This window comes from Ooceraea biroi, chromosome 1, assembly GCF_003672135.1.
Source record: "Ooceraea biroi isolate clonal line C1 chromosome 1, Obir_v5.4, whole genome shotgun sequence".
NCBI classification, from domain to species: Eukaryota; Metazoa; Arthropoda; class Insecta; order Hymenoptera; family Formicidae; genus Ooceraea; species Ooceraea biroi.
In genome coordinates this window covers 11,232,638-11,247,530 of record NC_039506.1, presented here as the reverse complement: position 1 = coordinate 11,247,530, position 14,893 = coordinate 11,232,638, and the positions used below count along the sequence as shown (strand labels likewise).

General features: G+C 39.4%; 2 protein-coding genes, 1 long non-coding RNA gene and 1 pseudogene across 6 annotated transcripts; 3 read left to right on the top strand and 1 right to left on the bottom strand.

Moving 5' to 3' along the window:
* The first annotated feature begins 131 nt into the window (after nucleotides 1-131).
* On the top strand, nucleotides 132-2,651 carry LOC113563565 (annotated as a pseudogene).
* LOC113562444 lies at nucleotides 464-933 on the top strand. Its single transcript, XM_026971921.1, has one exon. It carries the CDS (start codon nucleotides 528-530, stop codon nucleotides 891-893), a length of 366 nt encoding a protein of 121 aa, XP_026827722.1. The 5' UTR covers nucleotides 464-527; the 3' UTR covers nucleotides 894-933.
* A 7,576-nt stretch (nucleotides 2,652-10,227) lies between the features above and the next one.
* LOC105283872 lies at nucleotides 10,228-10,864 on the top strand. Its single transcript, XR_894759.3, has 2 exons — nucleotides 10,228-10,641; nucleotides 10,744-10,864. It is a non-coding gene; the product is annotated as an uncharacterized LOC105283872 (long non-coding RNA).
* Nucleotides 10,865-11,034: 170 nt separating this feature from the next.
* On the bottom strand, nucleotides 11,035-12,570 carry LOC105283873. 4 transcript variants are annotated; one of them, XR_894760.3, is made up of 4 exons: nucleotides 12,476-12,570; nucleotides 11,946-12,027; nucleotides 11,531-11,868; nucleotides 11,035-11,455 (listed from the first exon to the last, which is right to left on the bottom strand). XR_894760.3 is itself a non-coding variant. In XM_011346992.3 (4 exons), exons 2-3 carry the CDS (start codon nucleotides 12,033-12,035, stop codon nucleotides 11,542-11,544), a joined length of 417 nt encoding a protein of 138 aa, XP_011345294.1. In that variant the 5' UTR covers nucleotides 12,036-12,073; nucleotides 12,476-12,566; the 3' UTR covers nucleotides 11,035-11,455; nucleotides 11,531-11,541. The 4 variants fall into 4 exon arrangements, 3 of the variants coding, with proteins under 3 accessions (XP_011345294.1, XP_011345291.1, XP_011345293.1); XM_011346992.3 differs by having other exon boundaries at nucleotides 11,946-12,073; nucleotides 12,476-12,566; XM_011346989.2 differs by lacking the exon at nucleotides 12,476-12,570 and having other exon boundaries at nucleotides 11,946-12,469.
* Nucleotides 12,571-14,893: the final 2,323 nt, after the last annotated feature.

Below are 14,893 nucleotides of genomic sequence, written 5' to 3'. Positions count from 1 at the left end.
AGTAAACGAATATTTTCGACGTATATTTCGTATTTGAGACAACCGTAAGGTTTAATTATCTTACATATCAGAAGTGGGATTTGCTATACGTGCCTTGTTGGTCGTCTAACCTACGACGTGTACGTGCGAGCATGGGTCGCCATCGCTCGCGTAATAGATCGCACCATGGCGAGGCGACGGAGAAGAGGCGACGACGTTCTTCGTCGTCGACAGCGAACGATGAGAGGGAGCGAAAAGACGAGCGTTTCGAGCGATTGGAACGCATGGTGGAAAGTTTGGATCGACGATCATACATGAGTAGTTCATGTGTGCAGAAAGGTGACGAACAAATGATACCGTTGTTTGACCTATCGAAGGATGATCTGGTAATTGAGAGGTGGATCGAGCATGTGGACGAATTGGCTGAACAGTACGGCTGGGATAAACGTACGATTATGCGTCTGATTCCTAGTCGCTTGAAGGGTCACGCACGGTAATGGTATGATACTCGTCAAAACGTGGCCATTTCGTGGACGGAAACAAAAGAGATGTTACAACAGCATTTTCGTAAGTCTATTCCTTTTGCTAAGTTACTAAGAGAGGCGGCACTGTATGGAAGCGTGCCAGGTCAAGTGCTGGGGGATTATTGCTTCCAGAAATTGAACAAGTTACGTAAGTTAGATGTTCAAATACCCGATAAATATCTTATTGACGCGGTAATAGGCGGGATTACGGATCCAAGTGTTGCGAGAACGGTGCGCGCTGTACAGCACGCAGATGCGAACGCTTTGTATGCATTCATGACGGCGTTGGATAACGTGGTGTCAAAAGGCGCGAAAAGTAAAGTTACGACGGATCAAAAACACGACCGAGGTGAGCGGGTTTGGAGTTCCTCGCGTCGGGAAAAATCGTAGACCGCAAAGGAGGAAAACACGGCGTCGGCTAGTGAGGTTAGTGACGCAAAAGCTAAATACGCACAAATAGAGTGTTTTAATTGCGGCAAGGCAGGCCATATTGCTAAGAAATGTCGGAAGCCGCGCGTAGAGTGCGATAAATGCAAGCAGTTAGAACATTGTAGTGATAGGTGCCCATTTAATAAAGACGTGAACACTGTCGAGAAATCGAATCGTACAACGAGCATGTACGTACTCACGGTGCATGTTAACGGACATAAGGTAAAAGGGCTAATAGACACAGGAAGCGTTTGTACCTTACTGCGAGCGTCAGTTGTTGATAAATACGATAAAAATGTGCATACAACGGCAGAGTTAGTACTGAAAGGATTTGCCGGGCAAACGGTGGCCAGTAACAAGACTACGTCGTGCGAAATTAAAATTATGGAAGCAGTTGCGTGCGTTAAAGCTGTTGTGGTGCCGGACGATCTTCTTATTTATGACGTGGTTGTCGGACGAGATTTTCTAGAACAGGAACACATTGTGGTTATTAAAAGGAAAAACGAATTGCTGTTGAAGCAAGTAGCTACGGTCGACGAGAAAATAGAACGTACATTCGAGGTTAATTGCGTTGACGTACTAACGATAAAAGCAATGCACATAGGCAACGTTGATGAGGACGCAAAGCAAAAGTGTGCGAAGTTGCTTGAGGAATACCGTGATTGTATTTCATTTTCCATGAAGGATTTAGGCAAAACCAACGTTATCGCGTTGAGTATACAGTGCACGTCTGACGTGCCGATAGTTTATCGTCCGTATCGTTTAGCCGCGTCGGAGAAACAGATACTGCGGGATATTATTCAGGAATTGTTAGAAAACGATATAATTCGAGAGTCGAGTTCGCCATACGCTAGTCCCATCTTGCTCGTAAAGAAAAAGAATGGCGAGTATCGTATGTGCGTAGATTTCCGGAAGCTAAATGCAATCACAATTAAGAACAAAATGCCGTTAATTGAAGAATAGATAGATAACCTAGGCGGTAACAAGTATTTTATAGGATTCGATTTAGCATCTGGCTATTATCAAATACCAGTAGCAGTAGGTTCCATTGAGAAAACGGCATTGGTGACTCCAGAGGGTCACTACGAATTTTTACGCATGCCGTTCGGGTTGACTAACGGGCCGGCCCTGTTTTAACAACTTATGAACAAAGTGTTGGGAAAATTAAGGAATTCTGTGGCTTTCCCATATGTAGACGATGTAATTATTCCGTTCAAGACGATAGAGGAAGGAATGATCCGACTACGACAGGTGCTCGAAGTATTTCGAGAATATCATTTAACTCTTAAACTGCAAAAATGTTCATTTTTTGTTGAGACAATAGATTATTTAGGTAGAGAGATTAGTGAGCAGGGAGTCAGACCTGGAAAGAATAAGATCAATGCGGTATTGCATATGGAGGCTCCATGATCTGTGAAGCAAGTACGCCAATTCCTAGGGCTGGCTGGTTACTTCCGAAGATTCGTCAAGGACTTCGCAACGATAGCCGAGCCATTGACAAGACTGACTAAGAAAAACGAGCCTTGGGTATGGAATAAGGCGCAGCAGGAAGCATTTAGCATGATTAAGATTATTCTTACGACACGACCGGTACTGGCGATATTTGATCCAAATCGAGTTACCGAAGTTCATACGGATGCGAGCGCAGTTGGTGTGGGAGCTGTACTGTTGCAGCAAATTGATGGTCACATGATTGCTATAGCGTATTACAGTAGTTAAGCAAACGACCGCAGACCAACGCTGCTATCACTCCTATGAGTTGGAGACAATGGCGGTTGTCTTGGCGCTGCGTCACTTTAGAGTATACTTAAGCCCGTATCAGACTACGTATTGGAGATTGGAGATTGAAATTTGACCAATCAGAACAAAGCAATCTGGGTCTGCTTTGTTTTGATTCGTCAAATTCCAATCTCCAATTCGCAATCTCCAATCTCCAATACGTAGTCTGATACGGGCTTAACTCGGACTAAAGTTCAAGGTTGTAACCGATTGCAACGCTTTACGTACGACCTTCACTAAACGAGATCTGCTCTCGCGCGTTGCCCGGTGGTGGTTGGAGATACAGGACTATACGTTTGATATCGAGTATCGCGCCGGATCCAAAATGGCGCATGCAGATGCGCTTAGTCGCAATCCTGTGTCGGTAGAACTAGAAGTGGCGGGAGTGGACATTACGGAAGATGATTGGATTCTGGATTGGCTCAATTACAAGACGAGCAGCTTTCGCGAATTCGCACGATACTTTTACGCAATCAATCGACACATGAAACGAAACATTATTTTGACGAATATTTGATCAAGGACGGTAAGGTATATCGACGTCTGGACCATCAGACGAGTAGGTGGGTAGTGCCGCAAGATGCGCGGTTCAAGATCTGCAGGCTATGTCACGACGATGCAGGTCATTTGAGTTTGGAGAAAACGCTGGAACGCATCAAGCGCAACTATTGGTTCGCAGGTATGAGATGTTTTGTATCAAAGTATATAAACGCTTGTTTAAATTGCGCATATTACAAGAACACGGCTGGGAAAAAACAGTGTAAATTGAACGTAGTTGAGAAGGTGCCGATATCATTTCATACGATACACATGGATCATATCAGCCCTTTTGAGACGAGTAAACGACAGAATAAATTTCTTCTAGTAATTGTAGACGCATTTACGAAATTCGTAATTGCCGAACCCGTGAAAAGTCAAAAAGCATGTTACGTTATACGGACGTTAATGAATTTGATTTATTTGTTTGGAGTTCCAACTCGGATTATCAGCGACAGGGGAACGGCCTTTACATCTCAGGCGTTCCGAACTTGTTGTGATACTTACGGAATTAAGCATGTGTTGAACGCAGTAGCCATGCCTCGAGCAAACGGGCAGTGTGAATGCTACAATAAGACAATTGTACAGGCGTTGGCTACAACGAACGCAGAACGAGATTCCCGTGATTGGGATTTGACAGTCAAACAAATTCAGAGTGCGCTGAACACGACGTGCAATAAGGCTATTGGCACGACACCCATGAAGGAACTCATTGGGTGTAATACGCGAGGAGCCGCGGAGGCATGACTGCTGTCTGTGGTTCAGGATACGGAGTCCTGGTTGAGCGTAACTGAGCTGCGACAGGACATCACGGCTCATGTCAATAAGGAGTAATTAGCACAAAAAGAACGGTATGATAAAACGCGACGAGATGCAAAACAGTACGACGAAGGTGATCTGATTCTGGTACAGATCACAAGCGAGCCGGCAACCGGCTCGAGCAGAAAATTGAATCCTAAGTTCAAGGGGCCTTTTCGAGTGCGAAAGGTTCTTATAAACGACGTACGAGGTTGAAGATCTAAGAGAAGGGTTCAGACGCGGCAGGACAGTAGCAGTTGCTGATCAGATGAAACCCTGGATTGTGGTGTACGGCGAATAGTTGCCAAGCAATCGATTCCACACTATTCAGTTATAACGAACTGTCTAGTTATTACGGACTGTCTCATGTTCGCAAACGGCGAACATCGGGTTCAATTATTACGGACTGTCTCATGTACGCGAACGGCGAACATTGAGTTCAGTTATTACGGACTGTCTCATGTTCACGAACGGCGAACATTGGGTTCAGTTATTACGGACTGTCTCATGTTTGCGAACGGCGAACATTGGGTTCAGTTATTACGGACTGTCTCATGTTTGCGAACGGCGAACATTGGGTTCAGTTATTACGGACTGTCTCATGTTTGCAAACGGCGAACATCGAGTTCAGTTATTACGGACTGTCCCATGTTTGCAAACGGCGAACATCGAGTTCAGGGGGTCTATTACGTATCTCTTCACGGAGTGAAAATGTGAAAAATGAGCAAATTTACTAGAATATTTATAATTTGATTGGTCAACACCTAGTGAATTTGCTCACTTTTCGCATTTTCATTCCGTGAAGAGATACGTAATAGACCCCCAGTTATTACGGACTGTCTCATGTTCGCAAACGGTGGACATTGGATTCAGTTATTACGAACTGTCTCATGTTCGCAAAAGGCGAACACTGGGTTCAGTTATGACGAACTGTCTCGTGTTCGCAAACGGCGGACATCGGGCTCAATTATCACGGACTGTCTCATGTTCGCAAACGGTGAACATTGGGTACAGGAATTACGGACTGTTTCGTGTCCACGACAAATTTTAGGTGCAGTGATCCAGTTTCTTAGACCATGATGTGGGGACGGATAACTGGAGCATGAATGCCGAAGAATAAGGTACAGGAGTGCAGCAGCATGCAACCCCGAGTACCGCAAGGATGCCTGAGGACAGACATCGGAACGGATGGCCGAATGTAGGAAAATAAGCCAATATATCTAGCCTCTGCCGACCGCGGTATCGAAAATCAGCGCCATCATGTAGAGTAGCGACGTACTAGGGGCGCACCGCGAAGCGCGCGCATAAAACAATGAAGATATGAAGAAGCGCTCGTCCGAGAGACGAGGATTGAGGTATAACAGTTCGAGCCGACCGTCTGACAAAGGACGTATATTATTGCGTTAAGTTAGAGAATCGAATACAAGTAGTAAACGAATATTTTCGACGTATATTTCGTACCTGAGACAACCGTAAGGTTTAATTATCTTACAACCGACTCAAATGACTTCGGTAACTGATTGCTGCATAATAGCTTCGCAAGGAATCGTTTACAGTAGGCACTGAAAAGGACTGGCGCGCGATCAATCTTGCAAGAACTAAGGCGCCATCATGTTTGACCGAAAATCAATTTTACAATAAATTGTTTAAGCAATTATATTAGAAGAAATTGTTTTCACAATTTTTCTTCAGCAATAATCATTACTCTTGGTCAGATCCTACATTCAGTATACTGCGTTCACGGAGAGAACGACCAGGCATTTCGTCTGGTACGGTCAGATCCTGCCCCCTCCACACCGGCAAATGGGTGTGGCGTCTCGTAGGCCAGTGCTGTTACAGCAATGGTGCCAGACTTGACACTGCCACACGCGCACACAATCGAAGAATCGTGTACGACGTGTGCCGCTCGATGCTCGGGCATTGGCTGCGCCGAGCGCCGAGTGGCACACGTACACAGTTCTTCATTGTGTGCGCGTGTGGCAGCGTGTCAAGTCTGGCATCACTGGATTACAATCGGCAGAAGGGGCCCGCACTAGGAGTCGCCTCCACTTGGACACAGTACAATTGGACACCGTGCAAATGGACACCGTTGATTTGGACACCGAAACTTGTACACGATTCAATTGGACGCCGTGCATTTGGACACAGTAAAATTGTACACCGTTCAGTTGTACACAGAAAAGTTGTACACCGATCAGTTGTACACAGAAAGTCGTACACCTTTCGGTTGTACACAGAAACTCGTACACCGTTCAGTTGTACACAGAAAGTTGTACACCGAAAAGTTGTAGGGGAGAAGGAGGCAGTTTAGGACAGGGGCAGTATTGGACATTTCGAATAAAAAACAATTTGTCACTTTTTCATATGTTGAACGCATTTTTCGGTTACCAATCGGTCAAGAGGTAAACGTCACGTGACAGCTTCCGCGCTGTTAACTGTCAAACTAACCTACAAACTATTAATAAGTTTTGCTGGCTGATGTAATTATCTTGGCTCGCAAATGTAAGTATTTTTAGATTAAAGTATTGCTCAAAAGGAACCTATTGGTATATTCTGGTTAAGATTATGTTTTGCGTTGTAATAAGCGAAATACAACGGCATAATAAAAGAGTTGATAAGAAATATTATGTTTTTTTTTTCAAGTTAGAGTTGGGGCAGTATTGGACGAAATTTACGGGGCACATTAGGACATGTCCTAATGTGCCTTGCAATTGTTGCTAAAAGGAATTTTGTGTCATTTGTTGAGTTTGCATATCGAAATATGTTTTTCTTTAGGTACATTTAAAGTATAAAAATGGTGCGAAATTACAAAAAGAAGAGAGCTACATCTGTCAACGAGGAAGACTTGAAGAAAGCTATGCAACATGTCTTGGACAAAACGATGACACTCAGAGGAGCTGCCAATGCTTTCGGAATTACAAAAAGCACACTAAGCTATCGCTTGAAAAATATTAAAAACAACAAAAAGTCTAAAAGTGAAGATTTTTTTTTCAAATATTCAGTCTGCCAGATATTCACTAATTTAGAAGAAAATATGTTAGAAAATTACATGCTGAAATGTTGTAAAATGAACTATGGCTTAATATATCGTCAAGCTAGAACTGTAGCATATGAATATGCTAGGGCTTTGAAAAAATGTCCTAAATCATGGGAGCAAAAAACCTGGTATCTACCCTTTCTCTAGAAATGCTTTCACAAATGACGACTTTGAATGTGCAGAGGTAACAAATCGTGCCCTCAAACAAATTTCGAGGCACGAAACTACGGAAACTACTGTTATATTCGATCAAGAATCTTCAGATTATAATGACCCGAGCATTGTAGGTGAGCAGTCCTCAAATACCAGTAATCCAACTCAAATGCGAGTAGAACAACCGCTACCAGAAGTTAGTGCATCAGCTGTCCAAAATAAAGAGCCACTAACTTTAATTGAAAATGCTGCATTATCTGAATCAATTTGTTTACCTGAAATGATAAAACCTTTTCCTAAAGCACCTCCGCGAAAGGAAGGGTCCAAAGGTAGAAGAAAGGGAAGATCACGCATTTTGACGGATTCGCCTGAAAAAATAGCAATAGAAGCAGCATATGTAGACCGACAGAAAAGATTAGAAAAGTCAGGACTAAGAAAAATTAAAGGATTTTAGCAAAGACAACAAAAATCAAAAGCAAAAATAGCCAAAATTTCAAAAAACAAAGATTCTAGTCCAGAAGATACGAAAGAAGAAAATTATTGTTCCTTTAATGACACTGAATTGGAATTAACAGATAAAGATGATGTTTCGTTAAATACAGAAGATTTTAACGCAGATAATTTAAATCCTGGAGATTTTTGTTTAGTGAAATGTTCATCTGAAAAAAAGAACTTGTCCTTGATTTTTGTTGGCAAAGTAGAAGAAAAATTTTTAAACGGTTTCACTGTTAGTTTTTTGAAGAAGAAACCAGGATTTTACAAATTTTTCTTTCCTGAAAAGAAGGATGAATGGCCAGTGACTGCTACGGATATCTTAGCCAAACTGCCATCACCAAACGATGCAGGTAGCACTTCGAGAACTGCAGGGATGATGACGTTTAGATTTAATTTTTCTAGCTTTAAACTTGGCTGATTAATTTTAAGTTTATTACGATCTCAATTTTCTTTTGTTATGAAAGTTATTTTTAAAAGTCTAAGAAAGTTATTTTTGTTAAATTTTTACTTTTTAATTTGTTACAAAATTAATAATCTTAACACTTCACACTTTAATTTTTTAAAGGGAGTTGTTAGATATTTTATTATTTAAAATAAAATAAGACTGATTCTTGGCCTTAAGGCAATAGATAGACACTTATGTTTATTTCATTACGTAGTACAAATTACCTTACGTAGTACGCGTAGTACAAATTACTTATTGTTAAACAAAAAATATATTAAAAGAAATTTGTAAGACTGTTGCCTAGTAACAGATTTATTATTTTTGGTAATTATGCATAGAGGAGCCAGCCCCGATGACCTTGACCTTGACATATGTTATAGAGGTCACCCTCCTGAGTGACCTTCAGAAGGTTTTAGCCGGCGGTCATTGTTTATTAAAAAATTAATAACCAAAAAAGTTTAATAATTTTGCACAAATTTTCAGCTATCTACGCTCGTTCACAGCCCGCTTCGCGGAAGGGCGGGGAGCAGGGGCTTCGCCCCTCCCCCCCGCCGGAGCCAGTGTAACAAATTTCACCGTACAGAGTTCGAATTAAAAAGTTATTAACAAAAGAAGTTTCGAAAATGTAGTAGTTATTTTGAATATTCAAAGACATAAACGATAAATATGTATATGAACGAAGGAAGGAAAGTCATTTAAAGCAGTGAATCGTTAATATATAGAATAGTTTCTTTTAATATAAGTACAAATTATTCTCTGCTTTAACCTAACCTAACTTAACTTAACCTAACCTAACCTGGCTTCGCCCCTCCCCCATCGGGATCCGTACCGTGTACCACGTGATCAAAATCTGTACGGTGAAATCTGTTACACTGACTCCGGCGGGGGGAGGAGCGAAGCTCCTGCCCCCAGCTCTCCCGCGAAGCGGGCTGAAAACGAGCGTATGTGCCCGGGGCTCCACTTTCGGAAAATATAACCTAACCAAGGATAGGTTAGGTTAGGTTAAAGCAGAGAATAATTTGTACTTATATTAAAAGAAACTATTCTATATATTAACGATTCACTGCTTTAAATGACTTTCCTTCCTTCGTTTATATACATATTCGTCGTTTACGTCTTTGAATATTCAAAATAACTACTACATTTTCGAAACTTCTTTTGTTAATAACATTTTAATAAACAATGACCGCCGGCTAAAACCTTCTGAAGGTCACTCAGGAGGGTGACCTCTATAACATATGTCAAGGTCAAGGTCATCGGGGCTGGCTCCCCTATAATGCATAATTACCTTATTTTTAATAAATAAAGTGAAAAGACGAGAATTATCTCGATTTTTTATTATCAGTCCTAAACTGCCCAGTGGTGTCCTAAACTTCCCCTCCAGGGAGGCAGATTAGGACAGAGAAAACATTTTTTTAAAAGGCAAAAACAACGCACTACTTTCAAATGTGTTTCTTTCATCATACGTTTATATTAAACATTAACAATCAAATTAATTTATAATTGTATTGGAGAACCAATTTCTTAAAAATTGAAAAAGCTACAAGCTTTAAACAAAAAAGTCTCCTATAGTGCCCCCTTCTCCCCTACACAGAAAGTTGTACACTGTCAGTTGTACACCAAAACTTGTACACGGTTCGGTAATTATTAAGAATACGGGCATCATCTCAAATATCGATGAATTACTCAATCGACGCGTTTTCGTCCAAAACGAAAGAATCTGGCAGAGAAAATCGTCGCTCTGTCCCGTGAAGCGAGATATTAATTGTCAAAGTTGGCGACTCTTCAGGTTAGGATATCTGTCATACCGGCGATATGTAGCGACACGAGCATCCTCTGTGGTCACCTGCACATGCTGAGAGCGAGGTTCCACGCAAAGCAAAGTTCTACATTGTAACTTCCACGCAGTACTTTTGGTCACCCCAAAGTTTTGTTATTTTTTTTATGTGGAAGAGTACTAGGTGACGGGCAAAGCCCGTCTCCTCGTGCTCTTCCACCCAAGCATATACTTTCCCAGTATAAAAAATTAATAATATTAAAGTAAGAAAGTTTCTACTGGGAAAGTATATGTTTGGGTGGAAGAGCACGAGGAGACGGGCTTTGCTCGTCGGTACGACAGATATCCTAACCTGAAGAGTCGCCAACTTTGACAATTAATATCTCGCTTTACGGGACAGAGCGACGATTTTCTCTGCCAGATTCTTTCGTTTTGGACGAAAACGCGTCGATTGAGTATAAATTCATCGATATTTGAGGTGATGCCCGTATTCTTAATAATTACCTATAAAATGTTTTGGGATAAAAATTTGAAGGATCACAATCGAATGATTATCGTAAATTCTGCATATATAAATGCAATTTCTGAAGAATTTTTACACGATATTTTGGCTTTCACTTTAACAAGTGCATATACTAATGAGAGGAAACGCAACATTAAAGATAGATTTTGTTATTTAATTCACGAGGTAATTCTTTTAATTTTAATTAATAATTATATCAAATATTGTTTTTTATATACTTTGTGGGAATTTAAAGCTGAAATAAAATGCTATCTATCTACTTTGTAGGAATTTGGACGACTTCGACGCAGCCGTGTATATAGTTATAGCGTTTATTTTAAAGAGATGTTGGATTTAAATTTTAATCCAATAAAAAAATCTTAAAATTAAATGGTAATTATACGATTCCACTGCTTGAAATGATTTTTAAAGCAGTAAATCGTTGATATATAGAATAGTTAAAGTTATAGAATGCTTTAAATGATTTTTCCAAATGATTTTTACTAAAATCTAACCTAACCCAATCCCATTTTTTATTTAAAATCGGGAAGGTCGTCTGTAGTATACTTAATTACCAAATTATCTTTTTATTTGCCAATGAGCATCATTTAATAAACAAAGAAATACAGTGTCCGAAGTGTAATAGCAATTTGGAAATTAACACAAGTAATCTTACATTTCGCTGCTATAAAGTATACTATGAACAAAATAAGCATAAAAAGCGTGTGAAAAAACAATGTTCCTTTCAAACAAATGCAAAGTATGATATATGGTTTTCGAAATTAGGTAGATGTTGCGGCCTCCGCGACATCCTGGAACTTCGGTGGATACAATTGGGTAATCGCACAGAAGAAACTGCTGAGTCGATCTTCGAACTTATGAACGCGTTTGAAAAGAAATTCGGCTAAATATCCCGCTAAGTGGGAAGTGCGTGTCCCGTAACGCGGGATATTAGCTCGAACTTCTCTCCAAACGCGTTCGATGTGTTGTGTGTGGGCTCCTTAAAATTAAAAAAAATGTTAATACATTTATATTACATTTATTTATTTTTTCATCTTGAAATATCTATACTTACTAGTACCTGGATCAACGAAATTCACTGTGATTCACTGTCAGATGCTGGAAGCCTTCATTGTTTAAACAATTGTACGACTTCCAGCAATCTGACATTATCGTTGTTCCAGGTAGGATCCACTCTTTAATAACACCCAGCAAAGTTTCTCCTGTGCAATCTGGAACGGGAACTAAAAATATTTTTCCAGATTCCCGTTCGTATCCACCGAAGATCCAGTTCCCCTTTATTATTCGGCCACAGTTGAATTTCCTCTTGCCGATTTTCGCCTCGTCGATTTCTACGACTTTACCCGGACCTCCGAGTTTGGTGGAATTGTTTTCCGCCCAAAATAAGCAAACCTATATCATGTTGTACATTAATGTTGACTGTATTCCGTGCGAATTTTGCTCGTAATAAATAATTATATTATACTTACCTCTCGGCAAAAGGAAATCCAGTCAACGACCGCATGAGGGGAAAGGTGCAGCTCTTCGCACAAAACTTGTTGTCTTGGAGGCCTCAACATTATAAAGTATGCGGTTAGTCGGCATACCGTTCCCAAATCTAATTTTGATTTGGAGAACCATGTATCACACTTTGCACTTGTTTGAAAAGAACATTGTTTCTTCACACGCTTTTTATGGTTATTTTCTTCATAGTATACTTTATAGCAGCGAAATGTAAGATTACTTGTGTTAATTTCCAAATTGCTATTACACTTCGGACACTGTATTTCTTTGCTTATTAAATGATGCTCAATTAGAAAATTTATCAAATCTTTTTTATCGTGTGTCACGGCCAAGAAGTCGTGTGCAGCTACATCTTGATATAATAACGTAGAATAAAACAAAAAGGGAATCATTTCGCGTTCGGGGAGACACTAGCGCTATCAGCGCCGTGTCTTTATTACTAATTAAATATAGAACAATAAGACGACTAATAGCAACAATAGTATACAGGACGCACCTTTTAAATTATGTTACTTTTCTAACTTGTCAATCAGACAGCTATCACGTGATCACTCTACTCTGTATCTCCAATCACGTCACCGCGCATGCTTGGTCAGTGTCACGGAGTTAAAGAAAAGAGCATAGGTCTGAGGGGGTGAAGCAATGGCGGGGAGGGGGATTTGATCGTCGGCCATGTCTTTACGGGCTACTAGTAGTGTCACCTATCGACAATGAACTATATCATCTGTTTGTTTAGTTGGTAATATCGATAAGTTTGCACAATCTGAAGCAACAGAGGAATTCCTGCAGATGATGAACGACTTATTTGATATTTTTAATTCTAGAAATTTACGACAAAAGTTTTATAAACGTCCAATAAATCCAGATAATTACGAATCAGTTTTATGCAAACTTGAGGAATGCAAAGAATATTTGTTAAACTTAAAATTTGAAAATGGGCAATTAGTAGTACGTTCTAATCGTAAAACGGCAGTCCTTGGCTTTTTAATTAATATCGAAAGTTTGAAAATGTTATATCAAGATATATGCGATAAGGAACAATTTCTACCATGTATACCGTTATATCAAATTAGTCAAGATCATCTGGAGATATTTTTTGGATGCATTCGAGCTTTTGGACGACGGAATAATAATCCTACTGTTAGACAATTCAAAGCTTCTTTCAACAGATTATTGCTCAGAACAGAAATTAAGGGTGCAACAACGGGAAATTCTATAGCTCTAGATGATATACCTATATTAAATGCGACTTACACTATTATAACCAGAGGAAGTAATAAATAAAACTTCTACAGTCGTGCGTATGATAGATGATTATCAAATCAATAATGAAAATTATGTAAACAATGTTGCAATTGATTTTGATCATCCATATGTAGCTCTATTACATACTACCAATTTAACTGAATATGCTACGGAAGTTGTTACGTATATTGCTGGATTTATTGTTCGACATTTAACAAAACGAATTATGTGTGAACTATGTACAAATGCCTTGATCGACGATACAAAATCAGAACAACTTATACATCTATCATACGCACGACTGTAGAAGTTTTATTTATTACTTCCTCTGGTTGTAATAGTGTAAGTCGCATTTAATATAGGTATATAATCTAGAGCTATACAATTTCCCGTTGTTGCACCCTTAACTTCTGTTCTGAACAATAATCTTTTGAAAGCAGCTTTGAATTGTCTAACAGTAGGATTATTATTCTGTCGTCCAAAAGCTCGAATGCATCCAAAAAATATCTCTAGATGATCTTGACTACTTTGATATAACGGTATACATGGTAGAAATTGTTCCTTATTGCATATATCTTGATATAACATTTTCAAACTTTCGATATTAATTAAAAAGCCAAGGACTGCCGTTTTACGATTAGAACGTACTACTAATTGCCCATTTTCAAATTTTAAGTTTAACAAATATTCTTTGCATTCCTCCAGTTTACATAAAACTGATTCGTAATTATCTGGATTTATTGGACGTTTATAAAACTTTTGTCGTAAATTTCTAGAATTAAAAATATCAAATAAGTCGTTCATCATCTGCAGGAATTCCTCTGTTGCTTCAGATTGTGCAAACTTATCGATATTACCAACTAAACAAACAGATGATATAGTTCATTGTCGATAGGTGACACTACTAGTAGCCCGTAAAGACATGGCCGACGATTAAATCCCCCTCACCGCCATTCCTTCATACCCCGCACCCATAGTAGACCCTAATGCTCCCTCCTTTAACTCCGTGGTCAGTGTGGGCTACGCCCGTAGACTGCCGGTATGACAGATTTCCTAACCTCGAAACTGTCATTTTTCAGTAAGCTGTAACTTTGGTTCTACTTGAGAGCGACGATTTTTCTTCTCGCAATCGTGTTTTAGGACCAAAATATACATTTCTACCAAGTTTGAAGGAAATCGGAGAGGAAGGAGCTCTCCTTCACAATTACCATTATTTATTATTTAGCTTTAACAATATATAGTATATATACATAAATATATACAGGATGTAACAAAAGTTTGGAAACGGTCGAATATTTCATAAACTATGCATTTTAGAAAGAAATGTTTCAGACAAAAGTTGTAGGATTTCAAGTAGCGCATTACATAGCAACATCAGTATGACCTTGAAGAGTGTTGTCAAGGTCATGTGAAGGTCAACTTTGTTTTCTTAAATGGAACCGCCTATAAAATGTTACATATTTGGATTCTACGGGAAAAAAACGAGTAACTTTTATCTAAAACATTTGTTTGAAAAATGCTTCTATCAAAAGTTATACGCATTTAAACCTTAAAGTAGAATACATTGCAAGTAATGATAAATTAATTAAAAGACTTTATCGTTTTGTTCTTTTACTTTATTAAATGTTCGAACTGGTGTCCATTAACATCTAAACACTTATTAAGTCTT

What these genes read in the sequence shown, in the direction of transcription:
- LOC113562444 (XM_026971921.1), top strand. Translation starts at nt 528, where the DNA reads ATGTTACAACAGCATTTTCGTAAGTCTATTCCTTTTGCTAAGTTACTA.
- LOC105283873 (XM_011346989.2), bottom strand. Translation starts at nt 12,371, where the DNA reads ATGATTCCCTTTTTGTTTTATTCTACGTTATTATATCAAGATGTAGCT. An exon ending in GGATTTCCTTTTGCCGAGAG is followed by an intron (nt 11,869 to 11,945) that starts GTAAGTATAATA and finishes AACATGATATAG; the next exon opens with GTTTGCTTATTTTGGGCGGA.